We start from the raw sequence: 22,251 nt of genomic DNA, 5'->3' as shown, positions 1-22,251 counted from the left end.
GCTGCCTCTCACCCTGGGCTGTGTACTAGGCACTGTCCCTTTACATGGGCTGGTGTACAGCAGCGGTTCTCAGACCCCACACAGGTCAGGTTTTCCAGGTCGCCCGGCAGGTGCACTGTGTATCACCTTTTATCCACAGGTGACCTGTGTGGGTCCGGAGGACAGAGTCTGAGGGTCTGTGGTGTGCAGGGTGTGTATAGAATGAGTCTCATAGGTGAGCGGGGAGTTAATGCTGAGTTATACTAGGGATTGGTGACGGTGTGGCTGCTGTGCATTGGGGGTCATTCCGAGTTGATCGTTAGCTGCCGTTGTTCGCAGCGCAGAGTTCAGGCTATAAACTGTCATTTCTGTGCATGCGTATGCACCGCAATGCGCACGCGCGACGTACGGGTACAAAGGATTTTGTGGTTTTGCACAGGTTCTAGCGACATTTTCATTCGCACTGGTGGCCGCAAGAAGATTGACAGGAAAGGGACCTTTCTGGGTGTCAACTGACCGTTTTCTGGGAGTGTTTGGAAAAACGCAGGTGTGCCAGGGCAAACACAGGCGTGGCTGGGCGAACGCTGGGCGGGTGTGTGACGTCAAAAGCCAACCCTCCAACGTTAGAATCAACGCACACGACGAGTAACTACAGGGCTGGTCTTGTTTTGCACAAAACCATTTTGTAGGCGCTCTGCTGCACAGGCGTTCGCACTTCTGCAAAGCGAATATACACTCCCCGGTGGGCGGCGACAATGTGTCTGCACGGCTGCTAAAATCTGCTAGCGAGCGATCAACTCGGAATGACCCCCATAGCGTGTAGCTCTGCTACCCTGTGGAACAAGGTCATATGCGTCAGAGCCGCTGCACTAAAGAATTCTAAAGGTATATTTCTCTAACGTCCTAGTGGATGCTGGGGACTCCGAAAGGACCATGGGGAATAGCGGCTCCGCAGGAGACTGGGCACAAAGTAAAAGCTTTAGGACTATCTGGTGTGCACTGGCTCCTCCCCCTATGACCCTCCTCCAAGCCTCAGTTAGATTTTGTGCCCGAACGAGAAGGGTGCAATCTAGGTGGCTCTCCTGAGCTGCTTAGAGTAAAAGTTTAAATAGGTTTTTTATTTTCAGTGAGACCTGCTGGCAACAGGCTCACTGCATCGAGGGACTTAGGGGAGAGAAACGAACTCACCTGCGTGCAGAGTGGATTGGGTTTCTTAGGCTACTGGACATTAGCTCCAGAGGGACGATCACAGGCCCAGCCATGGATGGGTCCCGGAGCCGCGCCGCCGGCCCCCTTACAGATGCTGAAGCAAGAAGAGGTCCATAAATCGGCGGCAGAAGACTTTCCTGTCTTCATAAGGTAGCGCACAGCACTGCAGCTGTGCGCCATTGCTCTCAGCACACTTCACACTCCGGTCACTGAGGGTGCAGGACGCTGGGGGGGTGCGTCCTGGGAAGCAATGAATTTACCTTAGTTGGCGAAAAATACATCACATATAGCTCCTGGGCTGCCAGTTTTCCAGTAAAAAGCGGGAGAAGAGCCCGCCGTGAAGGGGGGCGGGGCCTATCTCCTCAGCACACAGCGCCATTTTTCCCACACAGCTCCGCTGGTAGGAAGGCTCCCAGAATCTCCCCTGCATCCTGCAACTACAGAAACAGGGTAAAAAAGAGAGGGGGGCACTTATTTGGCAAAATAACAGATATAAGCAGCTATAAGGGATAGACACTTATTGTAAGGTTGTCCCTATACATATATAGCGCTCTGGTGTGTGCTGGCAAACTCTCCCTCTGTCTCCCCAAAGGGCTAAGTGGGTCCTGTCCTCTATCAGAGCATTCCCTGTGTGTGTGCTGGGTGTCGGTACGTGTGTGTCGACATGTATGAGGAGGAAAATGATGTGGAGGCGGAGCAGGGTGTCTGTAACAGTGATGTCACCCCCTAGGGGGTCGACACCTGAGTGGATGTACTGTTGAAAATTACGTGACAGTGTCAGCTCTATATAAAAAAACAGTGGTTGACATGAGACAGCCGGCTACTCAGCTTGTGCCTGTCCAGACGTCTCATAGGCCGTCAGGCAGATGGCAGATACAGACGCCGACACGGATACTGACTCCTGTGTCGACGGTGAAGAGACAACCGTGATTTCCAGTAGGGCCACACGTTACATGATTGAGACAATGGAAAATGTTTTATACATTTCTGATAATACGAGTACCACCAAAAAAGGGGTATTATGTTCGGTGAGGGAAAAACTACCTGTAGTTTTCCTGAATCTGAGAAATAAAATGTGTGATGATGCGTGGGTTTCCCCCCGATAACAATTAATAATTTCTTAAAAAGTATTGGCTGCATACCCTTTCCCGCCAGAGGTTAGGATGCATTGGGAAACACCCCCTAGGGGGGATAAGGCGCTCACACGCTTGTAAGAACAAGGGCTCTACCCTCTCATGAGATGGCCGCCCTTAAGGATCCTGCTGATAGAAAGCAGGAGGGAAAAAGGTATTTACACACATACTGGTGTTATACTGCGACCAGCTATCGCCTCAGCCTGGAGGTGCAGTGCTGGGTTGGCATGGTCGGATTCCCTGACTGGAAATATTGATATCCTAGATAAGGATAGTATATTATTGCCTATAGAGCATTTAAAAGATGCATTTCTATATATGCATGATGCACAGCGGAATAATTGCCGACTGGCATCAAGTATAAGTGCGTTGTCCAATTCTACCAGTAAAATGGTCAGGTGATGCGGATTCCAAACGCCATTTGGAAGTATTGCCTTTAAAAGGGGACATTTGGGGTCGGTCTTTTAGACCTGGTGGCCACGGCAACAGCTGGGAAATCCACGTTTGTACCCCAGGTCGCCTCTCAAAATAAGACGCCGTATTATCAGGCGCAGTCCTTTGTTGGCAAGCGGACAAAAAGTTTCCTCTTTTCTGCTCGTGACAGAGGGAGAGGAAAAAGGCTGCAGAGATCAGCCAGTTCCCAGGAACAGAAACCCTTTCCAGCCTCTGCCAAGCCCTCAGTATGACGCTAGGGCTTTACAAGCTCAGGCACGGTGGGGGCCCGTTCTCAATGAATTTCAGTGCGCAGTGGGCTCACTCGCAAGTAGACCCCTGGATCCTTCAGGTAATATCTCAGGGGTACATATTGGAATTCGAGACGTCTCCCCCTCGCCGTTTCCAAAAGTCGACTTTACCGACGTCTCCCTCTGACAGGGAGGCAGTTTTGGAAGCCATTCACAAGCTGTATTCCCAGCAGGTGATAATCAAGGTACCCCTCCTGCAACAGGGAACGGGGTATTATTCCACACTATTGTGGTACCGAAGCCAGTCGGCTCGGTGAGACCGATTCTAAAATCTTTGAACACTTACATACAGAGGTTCAAATTCAAGATTGAGTCACTCAGAGCAGTGATTGCGAACCTGGAAGAAGGGGACTACATGATGTCTCGGGACATCAAGGATGCTTACCTTCATGTCAAAATTTACCCTTCTCACCAAGGGTACCTCAGGTTTATGGTACAGAACTGTCACTATCAGTTCAGACGCTGCCGTAGGGATGGTCCACGGCACCCCGGGTCTTGACCAAGGTAATGGCCGAAATGATGATGTTCCTTCGAAGGAAGGGAATTTTAGTTATCCCTTACTTGGACGATTCCCTGATAAGGGTAAGATCCAGGGAACAGTTGGAGGTCGGTGTAGCACTATCTCAGATAGTGTTGCGGCAGCACGATTGGATTCTCAATATTCCAAAATCGCAGCTGGTTCCGTCGACGTGTCTTCTGTTCCTAGGGATGATCCTGGACACAGTCCAGAAAAAGGTGTTTCTCCCGGAGGAGAAAGCCAGGGAGTTATCCGAGCTAGTCAGGAACCTCCTCAAACCGAGCCAAGTCTCAGTGCATCAATGCACAAGGGTTCTGGGTAAAATGGGGGCTTCCTACGAAGCAATCCCATTCGGCAGATTCCACGCAAGAACTTTCCAGTGGGACCTGCTGGACAAATGGTCCGGGTCGCATCTTTAGATGCATCAGCGGATAACCCTGTCACCAAGGACAAGGGTGTCCCTCCTGTGGTGGTTGCAGAGTGCTCATCTTCTAGAGGGCCGCAGATTCGGCATTCAGGACTGGGTCCTGGTAACCACGGATGCCAGCCTGCGAGGCTGGGGAGCAGTCATACAGGGAAGGAATATCCAGGACTTATGGTCAAGCCTGGAGACATCACTTCACATAAATATCCTGAAGCTAAGGGACATTTACAATGCTCTAAGCTTAGCAAGACCTTTGCTTCAAGGACAGCCGGTGTTGATCCAGTCGGACAACATCACGGCAGTCACCCACGTAAACAGACAGGGTGGCACAAGAAGCAGAAGGGCAATGACAGAAGCTGCAAGGATTCTTCGCTGGGCGGAAAATCATGGGATAGCACTGTCAGCAGTATTCATTCCGGGAGTGGACAACTGGGAAGCAGACTTCCTCAGCACGACCTCCACCCGGGGAGAGTGGGGACTTCACCCAGAAGTCTTCCACAGGATTATAAACCGTTGGGAAAAACTCGACAGGTATTGCGCCAGGTCCAGGGACCCTCAGGCAATAGCTGTAGACGCTCTGGTAACACCGTGGGTGTACCAGTCAGGGTATGTGTTTCCTCCTCTGCCTCTCATACCCAAGGTACTGAGATTGATAAGATGGTGAGGAGTAAGCACTATATTCGTGGCTCCGGATTGGCCAAGAAGGACTTGGTAACCGGAACTTCAAGAGATGCTCACGGAGGATCCGTGGCCTCTACCTCTAAGAAGGGACCTGCTCCAGCAAGGACCCTGTCTGTTCCAAGACTTACCGCGGCTGCGTTTGACGGCATGGCGGTTGAACGCCGGATCCTGAAGGAAAAAGGGCATTCCGGATGAAGTCATCCCTATCCTGATCAAAGCCAGGAAGGATGTAACCGCAAAAACATTATCACCGCAATTGGCGAAAATATGTTGCGTGGTGCGAGGCCAGTAAGGCCCGACGGTGGAAATTCGACTGGGTCGATTCCTACATTTCCTACAAACAGGAGTGTCTATGGGCCTGAAATTGGGGTCCATTAAGGTTCAAATTTCGGCCCTGTCAATTTTCTTCCAAAAAGAACTAGCTTCAGTCCCTGAAGTTCAGACGTTTGTAAAAGGCGTACTGCATATACAGCCTCCTTTTGTGCCTCCAGTGGCACTTGGGATCTCAATGTAGTTTTTTTTTTTGGATTCCAAAAGTCACATTGGTTTGAACCACTTAAATCTGTGGAGTTAAAATATCTCACATGGAAAGTGGTCATGCTGTTGGCCCTGGCCTGGGCCAGGCGCGTGTCAGAATTGGCGGCTTTTTCCTGTAAAAGCCCTTATCTGATTTTCCATTCGGACAGGGCGGAATTGAGGACTCGTCCTCAATTTCTCCCTAAGGTGTTTTCGGCATTTCACTTAAACCAACCTATTGTGGTGCCTGCGGCTACTAGGGACTTGGAGGATTCCAAGTTGCTGGACGTAGTCAGGGCCCTGAAAATATATGTTTCCAGGACGGCTGGAGTCAGGAAATCTGACTCGCTGTTTATCCTGTATGCACCCAACAAGCTGGGTGCTCCTGCTTCTAAGCAGACTATTGCTCGTTGGATTTGTAGTACAATTCAGCTTGCACATTCTGTGGCAGGCCTGCCACAGCCAAAATCTGTAAAAGCCCATTCCACAAGGAAGGTGGGCTCATCTTGGGCGGCTGCCCGAGGGGTCTCGGCTTTACAACTTTTTTTTTTTTAATTCAATAATTTTTTATTTGATTTTTGATTTTGCATTAACACCGTACATACAAAACAAATCTAAAACTACAAACATACCCAGATTACACAGAAACAGCTGTACCTTTACAGGGCACATGGAACAGCCAGTGGATAACATTGCATAAAACACACAGTCGCAGCTCATCGGTGTTTGGGCGTGGCATACCCAAACACATCACTATCCATAGTAGCAAAAGCATAGCACGTTAAGCGCAGTATAATAATACATAGCGTAGCATCGCAGCAACGCCGGCCGCGAGGGCACCCACCCCCAAATCATCCCAGGCTAAAAGAAAAAAGGAAAGGGGGGTACAAGTCTAAACATCATCTATCTCGAAAATATCTAGATTCCAACCACCTACCCCATATTGTGAATAATTTCTTCTCCACCTTCCTAGCCAGGAACACAAATTTGTCGTGTGCAATAGTTTCATTGACCAGGGATATCCAGGCCCCAGGTGTCGGGGCCTCAGCAGCCAGCCACAGCCTGGCTATGCAGACCCTAGCCAGGGCGCATAGATTGATGACATATCGCCTGCTGGACGGATCAAGAGCTTCCTCGTCCACAACCAGCAATGTACACAGCACAGGCGTACATATAGAAGAGGGAATACCGGTATTAATTATGGTGCGTATAACAACCTTCCAGAACAGAGACACGCCAGGGCACACCCAGAGCAGATGCCAAAAGTCAGCACCCATGGCTCCACACTTAGGGCACCGTGAGCCATGAGATCCCCCAATGTGTGTTAGCCTTACCGGGGTCATATACACCCTGTGTAAAATATATAGTTGTATTTGCTGGTATCTGACAGAGGAAGTGGAGATCAGATGGGATCCCAGGGCAGTGTTCCATGCATCATCGGATAGCACACCTATATCCGGCTCCCATCTACCCCGGAGACAAGTCAGAGGGTCACTATGGTGCATCTGAAGAATACTACCATATATCTTCGAGACCAAGTGTCCCGAGTCCAGTGTTCGCAGCATTAATTTGACCGGGGAATCAACAAGGACCGGAGGGCCATTCGGAAACTGGGCGGCCAGAGCGTGTCTCAGCTGAAGGAAACGAAAGAAAAACCCGGAGGGGATATTGTGTGCCTGTTGGAGTTGCTGGAATGAGTTAAGGGTCCCATCTCTATATAAATGGCCTAAAGAGTACACTCCCCAGTGTCCCCAGACCTCCCGGACCTGAAGTCGGCGTAGCTCTGGCAGCCCATGAGCATTATCCAGTGGGGCATCAGGATCAACACCGTGGCCTCGCATCACAGAGTGCACCAATTTCCATATTAGGATGGATTGTTTAATCAGTGGCAATGAGGACATTTTGACGCTACCGCAAAGGAGTAGCTGTAACGGGGAGCCACCGGGATAGTCATGGCGTATCATCAGTGAGTGCAAGGCCAGGGCATCGAGGTCGCCAACCCACTCCCAGACATGTGCCAGCTGTGCTGCATAGTAATAAAAACGGAAATTCGGGAGGGCCAGACCCCCCAGTTCCCGTGACCTGGTCAGGGTATCCAGTCTCAGACGTGCCCGCCTGCTAGCCCACACCAGGGAGGAAAGCAACCCATTTATTTGTTTAAAAATCTTCTGCGGAATATAAACGGGGGAGTGCTGCAGGACATACAGGAGTTTGGGCTGAAAAACCATTTTAACCATGTTAACCCTTCCCGTAACCGTTAAAGGTAACTTCCCCCAGGCCTTTACCCGGGTACGGAGATACGTAATTTGAGGAGTGATATTCAGGGGGGAGAATTTCTGAGGATCATTAGACACCCAGATGCCTAGATATTTGAAGGAGTCCACCCACCGCAGCGGGAGAGTTACTAACGGGGCGGAGGGGACTTCACCCTGAAGTGGGGTGATAGAGGATTTTTCCCAATTAATTAGGAGCCCAGAGTAACGCCCGAATCCAGTAATAACTTCTAAGATCTTAGGCATAGACTCAGCATAGCGATCCACAAACAGCAAAATATCATCGGCGTATAAGGCCACCTTATCCTCACGGGCACCCACTTTAAAGCCATAGATCCCCACATCCGCCCTCACGAGGCACGCAAGGGGCTCAATGGCCATGGCAAACAGAGTAGGAGATAGTGGGCAACCCTGTCGTGTACCCCTAGATAGAGGAAAGGAGTGGGATACAAAGCCATTCACCGCAACCCTCGCCGATGGAGAGGAATACAGTAATTGAACATATTTAATAAAGTTTGGGCCTATGCCAAATCTGCGCATAACTTCCCACAAATAATCCCACTCCACAGAATCAAAAGCCTTAGCGGCATCCAAAGAAACGACTATGGAGGAGGAAGGGTCCCTATGGGGAATCTGTAGGAGGGTATACAGACGTCTAAGATTAATGGAAGTCGATTTAGTGGGCATAAATCCCGTCTGATCCGGATGTATTATATGAGAAATAACTGCATTTAATCTGCCCGCCAGCACCTTGGCCAAAATTTTAATATCAGTGGGTAAGAGGGATATAGGGCGATAGGACTCGACTTTCCTAAGATCTTTGTCAGGTTTGGGGAGAACCACAATCACTGCCTCCGCCATGGATGGAGGTAGAGATTCCTGTGTGAAGATTTGACTATACAACTCAAGTAGACGGGGAACAAAGAAATCCAAGTGATGCTTATAGACCTCGGAAGGTATGCCATCCAAGCCTGAGGCCTTCCCACCAGGGGAGGCCCTCACGGCTGCCACAATTTCATCAGAGGAGATAGGCGCCTCTAACATAGCACAAGCCTCGCTGGACAAAGTGGGGAAGCAAACCCCGTCTAGATAATCATTCAGTTGTGACAAAGTACAATCCAGTTTGGATTCATATAAACGGCTATAGTAAGATACAAATTCAGCCGCCATTTGCGGAGTCTGTGTCAGGGGAATACCAACAGAGTTCACAATCTCTAGCACAACACCAGTAGGTCTATCACCTCGGGCCAGGGAGGCCATGTATGACCCGGGCCTATCACCAGTAGCGTAAAATGTATGGGAGGAGAAAAGGAGTCTATGCTGAGTCTTTTCCATCAGATAATCCTTCCATTCCTTCTGAGCCGACAACCAGGCTAGCCTAGAACTGTTCAAAGAATCTTGTAAATATTGTAATTCTGCAGCGACACTCCGGGCCTCCAACTCCACCTCCCGCCGCCTATAAAATGACTTCAGACTAGACACCCTTTTAATCAAACTCCCCCTCAGAAAGGCCTTAAACGTGTCCCATAGAATAGAGATAGATTTTTCAGCACTATTTAGTTCAAAGAATTCCCGCCATGCAGCCACCAAGTCCGAGCCGTCCCCCATATGTACAAGCCAGAATGGATTAAATTTCCATACAGCTTGGCCTCTAGAGCAGTTAAAGTCTAAGGTAAAGGACAAGGGGGAGTGGTCAGAGATACCCCTAGTCTCGTACCTAATACCACTAACCCGGGGCACCATGTCGTTCGAGAGGAGGGCCAGATCAATCCTGGAGAACGAAGAATGAGAGTGTGAAAAACAGGAGTATTGTTTAAGAGACGGGTGTCTCAATCTCCAAGGATCAACCAGGCCCAACCCCGACACCACATTTGCAAAAACGGAGTTCCCAGGACATGCTGCGAATGAAGACATAGAGAGCCTGTCCTTCGCCGCATCTAGCACATTATTGAAGTCCCCCAGGCAAATAACGGAGATCCCGGGGGATGAGGCCATGAACCCAGCAGCCTTCTTAAGAACATCAGGGGAATAAGGAGGGGGCACATATACAGCTAGAAGGAGGACAGGAACATAAAATAGTCTACATTTCAAAAACACATATCTCCCCCAGGGGTCCGTTTGTATAGACTCCAGCACAAAGGGGACGGTCCGCCTAATAAGGACTGAAACACCACGAGAGGCAGAAGTGTGCGTGGAGTGGTATGCCCATCCCACCCAGGGTCTTTTCAAGGATAAAATCTTACTACCCACCAGGTGAGTCTCCATGAGGCAGACAATATCAGCGGCATAATGTTTAATCTGTCGGAGTACCAGGGACCTCTTGACTTTATCATTGAGCCCTCTCACGTTCCATGATAACATTCTAAGCCCAGCCATAGGACGTCAGGAGTGTAATGAGCGCAATCCCCCGCGGCCGGCCACGCCCGCCACGCAGAAGCGCAGTCGCCGCGTGCCAATGCTTAAATAATGCAGCTGCGATCCACATACATACACAACTTAAACTGCCACACATATAATAAGTACAACCCGAAACTATTCCCTGCCCCCCTCCCTGTATACCACCCCCAACATGCAGCATACTTGGATCCCAAAACAAAATACAAACACCTAAAGAAAAAAATAAACAATACTTCGTAGCACCATTAGCTAGTGCAAACGCACCGCAATCGGGGCCAAGAATATAATGACCCTCGGGAGAGAACAAAATATAGAGGCAGCCACCAGCCACCGATTACCGCCCCCCTCCATAAAATTGAGGGGAGATTATAGAGGTCCACCCCCTGGGTCAACCTAATACACAAAGCGAAACATATCCGGATATCAGAGAAACAAACATAGCAAACCATATATGCAACCCTCTCCCGCCCTCCCCCCCCTGGGAGAGGCGAGCATAAAAACAAAAAAAACTAAATGAATGAATAAAAATACAAAAACCACATAACAGAGATATCCGAGCAGGCAAATGAGCAACCACACAACCCGTCCCAATCTCAGGAGCGGAGTAGCGGGGAATAAAATGGTCATCAGTATCAATCAGACCCTCCCACATCCTACCGCCTTGCAGTGACTAGCTTATATGAACACAACAGGTAAAATACACAGCAAGGAAAACAAAAAAGGGGGAACCGGAAAAAGTCTGCCTCCAGAGTTAGGCCGGGTGTTCAAGGATCCGCAAGGGCCCGTCTCGCCGGAAACCGTCTGTCCAGCCATACCATGGCCTCACGAGGAGTTGCAAAAAATGTTGTTTCCCCATCAGCCACCACCCGCAGCCGAGATGGGAAGAGCATGGCATATGGCAGGTCAAGTTCACGGAGTCTCCTCTTAACAGGCAGGAATTGAGCCCTATCTTTTTGTACATCCACCGCAAAGTCCGGGAACACAGATATGGGCGCCCCGTTCCATTTCAAAGGGCCTTTGGTACGAGCCAGCCGTAACACTATGTCACGGTCACGGAAATGGAGAAACTTAGCAATAAAGGTGCGGGGTGGAGCCCCTGGGGGCAATGGGCGCAGTGGAACTCTATGAGCCCGTTCAACTGAGAAGTATGGCGAGAACTCCTCAGATCCAAAGGCGTCCCGGAGCCATTTCACGAGAAACTTCTCGGGAGCGGAGCCCTCCTCCTTCTCGGGCAGGCCAACGAAGCGGACATTATTACGTCGCAGACGTCCCTCCATGTCTGTCAGCTTTTTGCGCACATCCGTCATCTGAGATTCTAACACATCGGTGCGACGGCCCAGCGGACCGACAGAGTCTTCAACATTGGATATACGGGTCTCTGCCTCTCCCACTCTCTCCCTAACCCGCTGCAGGTCTTGATGAATAATGGAGAGGTCCGACTGCACCTGCCCAATTTTGTCAGCCAGACGTGCCTCGCTGGCGGTCACAGCATCCAACACTCTCTGTAGTGCGGCATCTGGAGGGTCAGAGGAGGCGGAACTATATGCAGGAGATGGGGGTGATGCCTCAGATCTTACAGTCTCTCCCCTCTGTTGCTGAGATCCAGGATTACGGACAAACTTATCCATTGCTCCCGCCGCCGCTCCAGTCTGGCGGCCTTTCACCATTTTGGACAGCACGGTGTCACTCCCTCCAGTCGACCGGGTATATCAAAGCAAATATAGGCAGGGGGGGGCGCCCGCACCACCACCCCACACAGCGACTAGCGGCGTGAAAGAGGATATAGATATGTATAAATAGGCAGCAGGGTTAGAGATTCCAAGTGGAAAGCAAAATGTCCGCTGAAGGTATCAGGGGGGCAGGGACCGTCTCCCCCGAACAGAACCGTGGGTTGCAAGGGATCCGTCCCCTGACGCCAACCCCCAGGCTCAGCAGATCCGCTCACTTTACTTATAATAGAGGCAGGGTCGACAAGCCGGAGGAACGAAGCAGGGGGGGGGAGGATAGATTATATGCAGCTCACTGACACAGCTCCAAGCACTAATATTACTAATGGCCCTCACAGTGGTGGCTCACATATCAGGGTCCCAGTCTGGAAGGGGACAGGAGCCAGGTGTCCTGAAAATGGCCGCAAAGGCAGGGGTTTTCATATAGGACAGCTGCACCGCCAGAGGCTCCGGCTAGAGGCACAGCTAGAGGCTCCGGCTCCAGCAACCAAGTCCCCCAGTCAGCCTCAGCGGACGGCGGCGGATAGCGGGAGCCGCACTTCCGGTTCCCCAGGCGGCGAGAGTCCACGGCAGCCGGGCAGCGCAGGCACACTGGATCTGAGATCCGCAGATCGACAGGGCGGCAGAGGAGAGTCCCACACTCCCGTCCCCCAGCGGGAACGGCTGGCCGCAGCGGGTGACGGAGCACCACAGGAGCCGGACTTCCGGGCAGGGGGAGACACGAGGCAGCGCTGGCTCAGCACGGATCAAGCAGGGCTCCAGGGCATCAGGTAACAGCCGCAGCCTGCTTGAACTCACTCCAGGGGGGGCAGGAGACACTCACAAGTCGATGGTCACAGCTGTGGACCCAGGGGGGGAATATAGGATATTAATTCAGGATCAAACGGCTGGAGAGCTGCACACTGCAAGTGCTACTCCATGCCCGTCCAGGCCACGCCCCCTCAGCTTTACAACTTTGCCGAGCAGCTACTTGGTCAGGGGCAAACACGTTTGCTAAATTCTACAAATTTGATACCCTGGCTGAGGAGGACCTGGAGTTCTCTCATTCGGTGCTGCAGAGTCATCTGCACTCTCCCGCCCGTTTGGGAGCTTTGGTATAATCCCCATGGTCCTTACGGAGTCCCCAGCATCCACTTAGGACGTTAGAGAAAATAAGAATTTACTTACCGATAATTCTATTTCTCATAGTCCGTAGTGGATGCTGGGCGCCCATCCCAAGTGCGGATTGTCTGCATTACTTGTACATAGTTATTGTTACAAAAATCGGGTTATTGTTGTTGTGAGCCATCTTTTCAGAGGCTCCTTCTGTTATCATGCTGTTAACTGGGTTCAGATCACAAGTTGTACGGTGTGATTGGTGTGGCTGGTAATGAGTCTTACCCGGGATTCAAAATCCTTCCTTATTGTGTACGCTCGTCTGGGCACAGTATCCTAACTGAGGCTTGGAGGAGGGTCATAGGGGGAGGAGCCAGTGCACACCAGCTAGTCCTAAAGCTTTTACTTGGTGCCCAGTCTCCTGCGGAGCCGCTATTCCCCATGGTCCTTTCGGAGTCCCCAGCATCCACTACGGACTATGAGAAATAGAATTATCGGTAAGTAAATTCTTATTTTTCTAGTAAGAAGTGACAGATGGTTGACTATACGGACGGTGTAATGGCACTTGTGTGCGCGGGGGCTGAACTCGAATGTATATAATCACACACATAGGTACAGGGATGAATAGCCTTCCCCGCTGCACCATGGGTAGACCATCAATGAGTTTTCATCTAGTTAAAAGGACAAACTTTCACCAATGTTCCAGAGCCGCAGGGGGTCACCTATCCCCTTAGATTGCATTACGTCCGGTTATTACTGCAGTTGCTTTTCCGGTGTCAGTGTGGTCCGCCTCTAGTCTCCCCCCCCCCATTGGATTGGGAATCTGTGTGAGTGTGCCGGGAGCTGTCGGGGAATGTCACCGGGTCCGATGCTGCGATTACAGCTGCACTCTGCGCCTCACATCGGCCGGCGGGTTACCGGATGGGAGCTGAAGCTGGGCCCGGCGCGTTTTGTTTGGATGGGTGTCAGACTTCATCAGCTCTGTCTGTTTTGTGAACGTTACTGATGAAACGTATACACACCCCCGACTTGTATTGTGGACCAGTCATTCTTCTCCTCTTCCAGATAAGCTTTGCTTCAACACCTTCTTCAACTACGAGGACATGCAGGAGATCACCAAGCACTTTGTGGTGTGTCATGTAGATGCCCCCGGGCAGCAGGTGGGAGCCTCCCAGTTCCCCCAGGGGTAAGTAATATACCCCCTGTGCAGTGTGTGAGTTTACCTGTTGCTGATGAGCTTCTGACCGTGTCTCTCCTCCTAGTTACCAATATCCCACCATGGAGAACCTGGCAGCCATGTTACCCAGCGTCCTGCAGCACTTTGGGTAGGACATGACGGCTGCATGCATCCTCCCTGTGACACACGTGTGTACCCCCATGTCAGAGATTGGCGTGTAATTGCATGCGTGTCCATCATCGCTGATGTGTCTGCAACTGTGCCCCAGTAGTGCATGCGCCAGGCGTGCGCCACACTTACACCCAGGTGCTGTAACTGGGGAGTGTGACCCGTTAGTAAGTATGAATGACATAAGTATCATGAATGTGTGTACGATGCAACAAACATATATATACACACACACACAACGCTGTATCCGCCGGGAGCAGGCGGCCTTCACCCCATCACCCCGGGGGTCCTGTCACCACTGTGTCTGTGGATGCGCTTACTCACTCCAGGAAAGTATTCACAGCGCCTTCTGTTGGCTGGCGTAACGGGCAAACCATTCATTGTTGCATCCGGGCGTAATAATTACATACTGCAGATCACGTTGAGTATGCATTTATTGATAAATTGACCTAGTAGGCTTTAACACACACAGACTCACACTAACACAGACACAGACTCACGCTAACAGACACAGACTCACGCTAACACACACAGACTCACACTAACAGACACAGACTCACGCTAACAGACACAGACTCACGCTAACAGACACAGACTCACGCTAACACACACAGACTCACACTAACACACACACAGACTCACGCTAACACACACACAGACTCACGCTAACACACACACAGACTCACGCTAACACACAGACAGACTCACGCTAACAGACAGACTCACGCTAACACACATAGACTCACGCTAACACACATAGACTCACACTAACACACCCAGACTCACGCTAACACACCCAGACTCACGCTAACACACCCAGACTCACGCTAACACACCCAGGCTCACGCTAACACACCCAGACTCACACTAACACACCCAGGCTCACACTCACGCTAACAGACACAGACTCACGCTAACATACACACAGACTCACACTAACACACCCACAGACTCACGCTAACACACCCACAGACTCACGCTAACACACACCCAGACTCACACTAACACACCCAGACTCACACTCACGCTAACAGACACAGACTCACGCTAACAGACACAGACTCATGCTAACATACACACACTCACACTAACACACCCACAGACTCACGCTAACACACACTCACGCTAACACACACACAGACTCACGCTAACAGACACACAGACTCACGCTAACACACACACAGACTCACGCTAACAGACAGACTCACACTAACACACATAGACTCACACTAACACACACAGACTCACACTAACACACACAGACTCACGCTAACAGACACAGACTCACGCTAACAGACACAGACTCACGCTAACACACCCAGACTCACGCTAACACACCCAGACTCACGCTAACACACCCAGACTCACGCTAACACACCCAGGCTCACGCTAACACACCCAGGCTCACATTCACGCTAACAGACACAGACTCACATTCACGCTAACAGACACAGACTCACGCTAACATACACACACTCACGCTAACACATCCACAGACTCACGCTAACACATCCACAGACTCACACTAACACACCCAGACTCACACTAACACACCCAGACTCACACTCACGCTAACAGACACAGACTCACGCTAACAGACACAGACTCACGCTAACAGACACAGACTCACGCTAACAGACACACAGACTCACGCTAACATACACACAGACTCACACTAACACACCCACAGACTCACGCTAATACACACACAGACTCACACTAACATACGCAGACAAACTAATGCTAACACACACAGACTCACACTAACACACACAGACACAGACTCACGCTACCAGACACACAGACTCACGCTACCAGACACACAGACTCACGCTACCAGACACACAGACTCACGCTACCAGACACACAGACTCACGCTACCAGACACACAGACTCACGCTACCAGACACACAGACTCACGCTAACATACACACAGACTCACGCTAACATACACACAGACACACTCATGCTAACACACACAGACTCACGCTAACAGACACAGACTCACGCTAACAGACACAGACTCACACTAATACACACAGACTCACACTAATACACACAGACTCACACTAATACACACAGACTCACACTAATACACACAGACTCACGCTAATACACACAGACTCACGCTAACACACACAGACTCACGCTAAAACACACAGACTCATGCTAACACACACAGACTCACACTAACATACACAGACACACTCATGCTAAAACACACCGACTCACACTAACACACACAGACACAGACTCACGCTAACACACACAGACTCACGCTAACACACACAGACTCACGCTAACACACACAGACTCACGCTAACACACACCGACTCACGCTAACACACTCAGACTCACGCTAACACACACAGACACAGACTCATGCTAACACACACAGACTCACACTAACACAAAATCTCACAGAGATGGGTGTGGGATCGTAGACCGTGTCTAGTTAGACAGTCAATAGATAGACACCACATGTTAGACAGACATTAGGTCGACAGAATCAAAAGGTCGACATGAAAATGGTTGACATAAAAAAGGTAGACACCATGTTTTTTGGCATTTTTGTGGGTTGTGTGGATAGTTTTGTCATCTGGGACCCCCAATTGTAGAAAGGCATCCCCTCGCGGGCCCCTATTCGCTTGCCACGCATCGGGCTCGGTGGCTCGCTGTGCTCGTCACAAGGTTTATAACCAACTCTATGCCGACGTGGATAGAGAAGGTATGAAATAGTCCGAACACATGTAAAATTCAAAAAACTGTGTCTGCCTTTTTATGTCGACCATTTGACCCTGTCGACGTAATGTCTGTCTAACATATGGGGGGAAATGTATTAAGGTGTGAGAATCAGAAAGTGAGAGATTTTGATTCAATTCTCCTGTTTTTTTAAAGTGGCAATCACTCACATGGTAATATCAGCCTGGTTTTGCTATGTAAATGATTGCCACTTTAAAAAACAGGAGAATTTAATCAAAATCTCTCACTTTCTGATTCTCACACCCTATTACATTTCCCCCATGGTGTCTGTCTATTGACTGTCTATCATCCGGATCCCCCCAGACACACATGTACACACATGCTGACTGATGTCATACAGCGGCACAGGTCTTTTGTGTATACTTGCATGTTGTGACATATAATGTCTATTACAGATCGGTGAGTGTGTGACATAATGTATCGCTCTCTTGTGTGCAGCATACAGAGTATTATTGGCATCGGAGTTGGAGCTGGATCCTACGTCCTTGCAAAGTTTGCAGTAAGTTGATGAGAAATCTGGATGTAGGAATATAAATCCCACAGCTCAGACATGAGACAGCGTAACACTGTTGTCATACTATTGTCATATATGCACACATCAACATCCTGACGTCAGAATAATAATGGAGGTGAGGTCACATTGGTCATTACCCTACACTAGTGTGACGTCCCATCAGCAGATAGCTCTCCCTGCACTAGTGTGACGTCCCAGCAGCAGATAGCTCTCCCTGCACCAGTGTGACGTCCCAGCAGCAGATAGCTCTCCCTGCACTAGTGTGACGTCCCAGCAGCAGATAGCTCTCCCTGCACTAGTGTGACGTCCCAGCAGCAGATAGCTCTCCCTGCACTAGTGTGACGTCCCAGCAGCAGATAGCTCTCCCTGCACTAGTGTGACGTCCCAGCAGCAGATAGCTCTCACTCCACTAGTGTGACGTCCCAGCAGCAGATAGCTCTCCCTGCAGTAGTGTGACGTCCCAGAAGCAGATAGCTCTCCCTGCACTAGTGCGATGTCCCAGCAGCAGATTGCTCTCCCTGCACTAGTGCGACGTCCCAGCAGCAGATATCTCTCCCTGCACTAGTGTGACGTCCCAGCAGCAGATAGCTCTCCCTGCACTAGTGTGACGTCCCAGCAGCAGATAGCTCTCCCTGCACTAGTGTGAGGTCCCAGAAGCAGATAGCTCTCCCTGCACTAGTGTGACGTCCCAGCAGCAGATAGCTCTCCCTGCACTAGTGTGACGTCCCAGCAGCAGATAGCTCTCCCTACACTAGTGTGACGTCCCAGCAGCAGATAGCTCTCCCTGCACTAGTGTGATGTCCCAGCAGCAGATAGCTCTCCCTGCACTAGTGTATCGTCCCAGCAGCAGATAGCTCTCCCTGCACTAGTGTGACGTCCCAGCAGCAGATAGCTCTCCCTGCACTAGTGTGAGGTCCCAGAAGCAGATAGCTCTCCCTGCACTAGTGTGACGTCCCAGCAGCAGATAGCTCTCCCTGCACTAGTGTGACGTCCCAGCAGCAGATAGCTCTCCCTGCACTAGTGTGAGGTCCCAGAAGCAGATAGCTCTCCCTGCACTAGTGTGACGTCCCAGCAGCAGATAGCTCTCCCTGCACTAGTGTGACGTCCCAGCAGCAGATAGCTCTCCCTGCACTAGTGTGACGTCCCAGCAGCAGATAGCTCTCCCTGCACTAGTGTATCGTCCCAGCAGCAGATAGCTCTCCCTGCACTAGTGTGACGTCCCAGCAGCAGATAGCTCTCCCTGCACTAGTGTGAGGTCCCAGAAGCAGATAGCTCTCCCTGCACTAGTGTGACGTTCCAGCAGCAGATAGCTCTCCCTGCACTAGTGTGACGTCCCAGCAGCAGATAGCTCTCCCTACACTAGTGTGACGTCCCAGCAGCAGATAGCTCTCCCTGCACTAGTGTGATGTCCCAGCAGCAGATAGCTCTCCCTGCACTAGTGTGACGTCCCAGCAGCAGATAGCTCTCCCTGCACTAGTGTGACGTCCCAGCAGCAGATAGCTCTCACTCCACTAGTGTGACATCCCAGCAGCAGATAGCTCTCACTCCACTAGTGTGACATCCCAGCAGCAGATAGCTCTCCCTGCACTAGTGTGACGTCCCAGCAGCAGATAGCTCTCCCTGCACTAGGGTGAGGTCCCAGAAGCAGATAGCTCTCCCTGCACTAGTGTGAGATCCCAGAAGCAGATAGCTCTCCCTGCACTAGTGTGACGTCCCAGCAGCAGATAGCTCTCCCTACACTAGTGTGACGTCCCAGCAGCAGATAGCTCTCCCTGCACTAGTGTGATGTCCCAGCAGCAGAAAGCTCTCCCTGCACTAGTGTGACGTCCCAGCAGCAGATAGCTCTCCCTGCACTAGTGTGACGTCCCAGCAGCAGATAGCTCTCCCTGCACTAGTGTGACGTCCCAGCAGCAGATAGCTCTCCCTGCACTAGTGTGACGTCCCAGCAGCAGATAGCTCTCCCTGCATTAGTGTGACGTCCCAGGATCAGATAGCTCTCCCTGCACTAGTGTGACGTCCCAGCAGCAGATAGCTCTCACTCCACTAGTGTGACGTCCCAGCAGCAGATAGCTCTCCCTGCACTAGTGTGAGATCCAAGAAGCAGATAGCTCTCCCTGCACTAGTGTGAGGTCCCAGAAGCAGATAGCTCTCCCTGCACTAGTGTGACATCTCAGAAGCAGATAGCTCTCACTGCACTGGTATGGGGCGACCCAGGATCAGATAGCTCTCCCTGCACTAGTTTGAGGTCCCAGAAGCAGATATCTTTCACTGCACTAGTTTGACAACCCAGTAACAGATAGCTCTCCCTGCATTAGAGCAACATCTTAGAAGCAGATAGTCCTCACTGCACTAGTGTGACATCCCAGAAGCAGATAGATCTCACTGCACTAGTGTGACATCTCAGAAGCAGATAGCTCTCACTGCACTAGTGTGACATCTCAGAAGCAGATAGATCTCACTGCACTAGTGTGACATCTCAGAAGCAAATAGATCTCACTGCACTAGTGTGACATCCCAGAAGCAGATAGCTCTCACTGCACTAGTGTGACATCTCAGAAGCAGATAGCTCTCACTGCACTAGTGTGACATCTCAGAAGCAGATAGCTCTCACTGCACCGGAAAAGACAGTGCAGTGATATGATACAGAGTACAGAGACACTGGAGAGAGAGTGCAGTGATATGATACAGAGTGCAGAGACACTGGAGAGACAGTGCAGTGATATACAGAGTGCAGTGACACTGGAGAGACAGTGCAGTGATATGATACAGAGTGCAGTGACACTGGAGAGACAGTGCAGTGATATGATACAGAGTGCAGAGACACTGGAGAGAGAGAGTGCAGTGATATGATACAGAGTGCAGTGACACTGGAGAAATAGTGCAGTGATATGATACAGAGTGCAGTGACACTGGAGAGACAGTGCACTGTGCAGTGATATGATACAGAGTGCAGAGACACTGGAGAGAGAGTGCAGTGATATGATGCAGAGTGCAGAGACACTGGAGAGAGAGTGCAGTGATATGATGCAGAGTGTAGAGACACTGGAGAGAGAGTGCAGTGATATGATGCAGAGTGCAGAGACACTGGAGAGAGAGTGCAGTGATATGATGCAGAGACACTGGAGAGATATTGCAGTGATATGATACAGAGTGGAGAGATAGTGCAGTGATATAATACAGAGTGCAGAGACACTGGAGAGATAGTGCAGTGATATGATACAGAATGCAGAGACACTGGAGAGATAGTGCAGTGATATGATACAGAGTGCAGAGACACTGGAGAGAGAGTGCAGTGATATGATACAGAGTGCAGAGACACTGGAGAGACAGTGCAGTGATATGATACAGAGTGCAGAGACACTGGAGAGAGAGTGCAGTGACACTGGAGAGATAGTGCAGTGATATGATACAGAGTGCAGAGACACTGGAGAGACAGTGCAGTGATATGATACAGAATGCAGAGACACTGGAGAGATAGTGCAGTGATATGATACAGAGTGCAGAGACACTGGAGAGAGAGTGCAGTGATATGATACAGAGTGCAGAGACACTGGAGAGACAGTGCAGTGATATGATACAGAGTGCAGAGACACTGGAGAGAGAGTGCAGTGACACTGGAGAGATAGTGCAGTGATATGATACAGAGTGCAGAGACACTGGAGAGACAGTGCAGTGATATGATACAGAGTGCAGAGACACTGGAGAGACAGTGCAGTGATATGATACAGAGTGCAGAGACACTGGAGAGAGAGTGCAGTGATATGACACAGAGTGCAGAGACACTGGAGAGACAGTGCAGTGATATGACACAGAGTGCAGAGACACTGGAGAGATAGTGCAGTGATATGATACAGAGTGCGGAGACACTGGAGAAATAGTGCAGTGATATGACACAGAGTGCGGAGACACTGGAGAGATAGTGCAGTGATATGATACAGAGTGCGGAGACACTGGAGAAATAGTGCAGTGATATGATACAGAGTGCGGAGACACTGGAGAAATAGTGCAGTGATATGATACAGAGTGCAGAGACACTGGAGAAATAGTGCAGTGATATGATACAGAGTGCGGAGACACTGGAGAAATAGTGCAGTGATATGATACAGAGTGCAGTGACACTGGAGAAATAGTGCAGTGATATGATACAGAGTGCAGAGACACTGGAGAGATAGTGCAGTGATATGATACAGAGTGCAGAGACACTGGAGAGATAGTGCAGTGATATGATACAGAGTGCAGAGACACTGGAGAGATAGTGCAGTGATATGATACAGAGTGCGGAGACACTGTAATGTCCTCCATGGTCATTTAAACTTTCTCTGCCCACAGCTGATTTTCCCAGAGTTGGTGGAAGGTTTGGTCCTGGTAAACATTGATCCCAATGGGAAGGGCTGGATTGACTGGGCAGCTGGCAAGGTAAGCAGAGATACTGTATGTAGCAATCAGCAGCAGCTCCATCTTCTAGTGAAGTGTTTGTAGTCTCTGCCCTAGTCCCTAGTATAACGCTGTGTTACTCCTGTCTCTCTTTATTCAGCTGTCCGGACTTACCAGTTCCCTTCCTGACACAGTGTTGTCGCATCTCTTCAGTCAGGTATTGTTACTCATCGTTACATATTGTATGGGCAATAATGTGTCTTCAACAGTAACAACACTACGTGGTATCAATGACGTATTCCACTAGTAACAGTACTACCGTGTAGTGTTATCAGGATGGATGCTTCTTCTAGTAACAGTACTGCCATGTAGTGTTATCAGTATGGATGCTTCATCTAGTAACCGTACTGCCATGTAGTGTTATCAGTATATGGATGCTTCATCTAGTAACAGTAGTGCCGTGTAGTGTTATCAGTATCAATGCTTTATCTAGTAACAGTACTGCCGTGTGGTGTTATCCGTATATGGATGCTTCATCTAGTAACAGTACTGCCGTGTAGT

The 22,251-nt window shown here is 50.2% G+C and overlaps 1 protein-coding gene across 7 annotated transcripts in view; it reads left to right on the top strand.

The window, feature by feature from the left end:
* NDRG4 (NDRG family member 4) overlaps nucleotides 1-22,251 on the top strand; it is a 230,300-nt gene that overhangs the window by 118,945 nt on the left and 89,104 nt on the right. For all 7 annotated transcript variants that reach the window (XM_063945839.1, XM_063945837.1, XM_063945833.1 and 4 more), the window contains 5 exons: nucleotides 13,760-13,880; nucleotides 13,957-14,019; nucleotides 17,241-17,301; nucleotides 21,646-21,732; nucleotides 21,851-21,907. In XM_063945839.1, coding sequence (XP_063801909.1) covers nucleotides 13,760-13,880; nucleotides 13,957-14,019; nucleotides 17,241-17,301; nucleotides 21,646-21,732; nucleotides 21,851-21,907 — 389 coding nt within the window. The remainder of the gene's footprint in view (nucleotides 1-13,759; nucleotides 13,881-13,956; nucleotides 14,020-17,240; nucleotides 17,302-21,645; nucleotides 21,733-21,850; nucleotides 21,908-22,251) is intronic.

The sequence above is a fragment of the Pseudophryne corroboree genome, chromosome 11 (assembly GCF_028390025.1).
Source record: "Pseudophryne corroboree isolate aPseCor3 chromosome 11, aPseCor3.hap2, whole genome shotgun sequence".
In the NCBI taxonomy this organism is placed as follows: domain Eukaryota; kingdom Metazoa; phylum Chordata; class Amphibia; order Anura; family Myobatrachidae; genus Pseudophryne; species Pseudophryne corroboree.
This window is presented reverse-complemented; position numbering and strand designations above follow the sequence as displayed.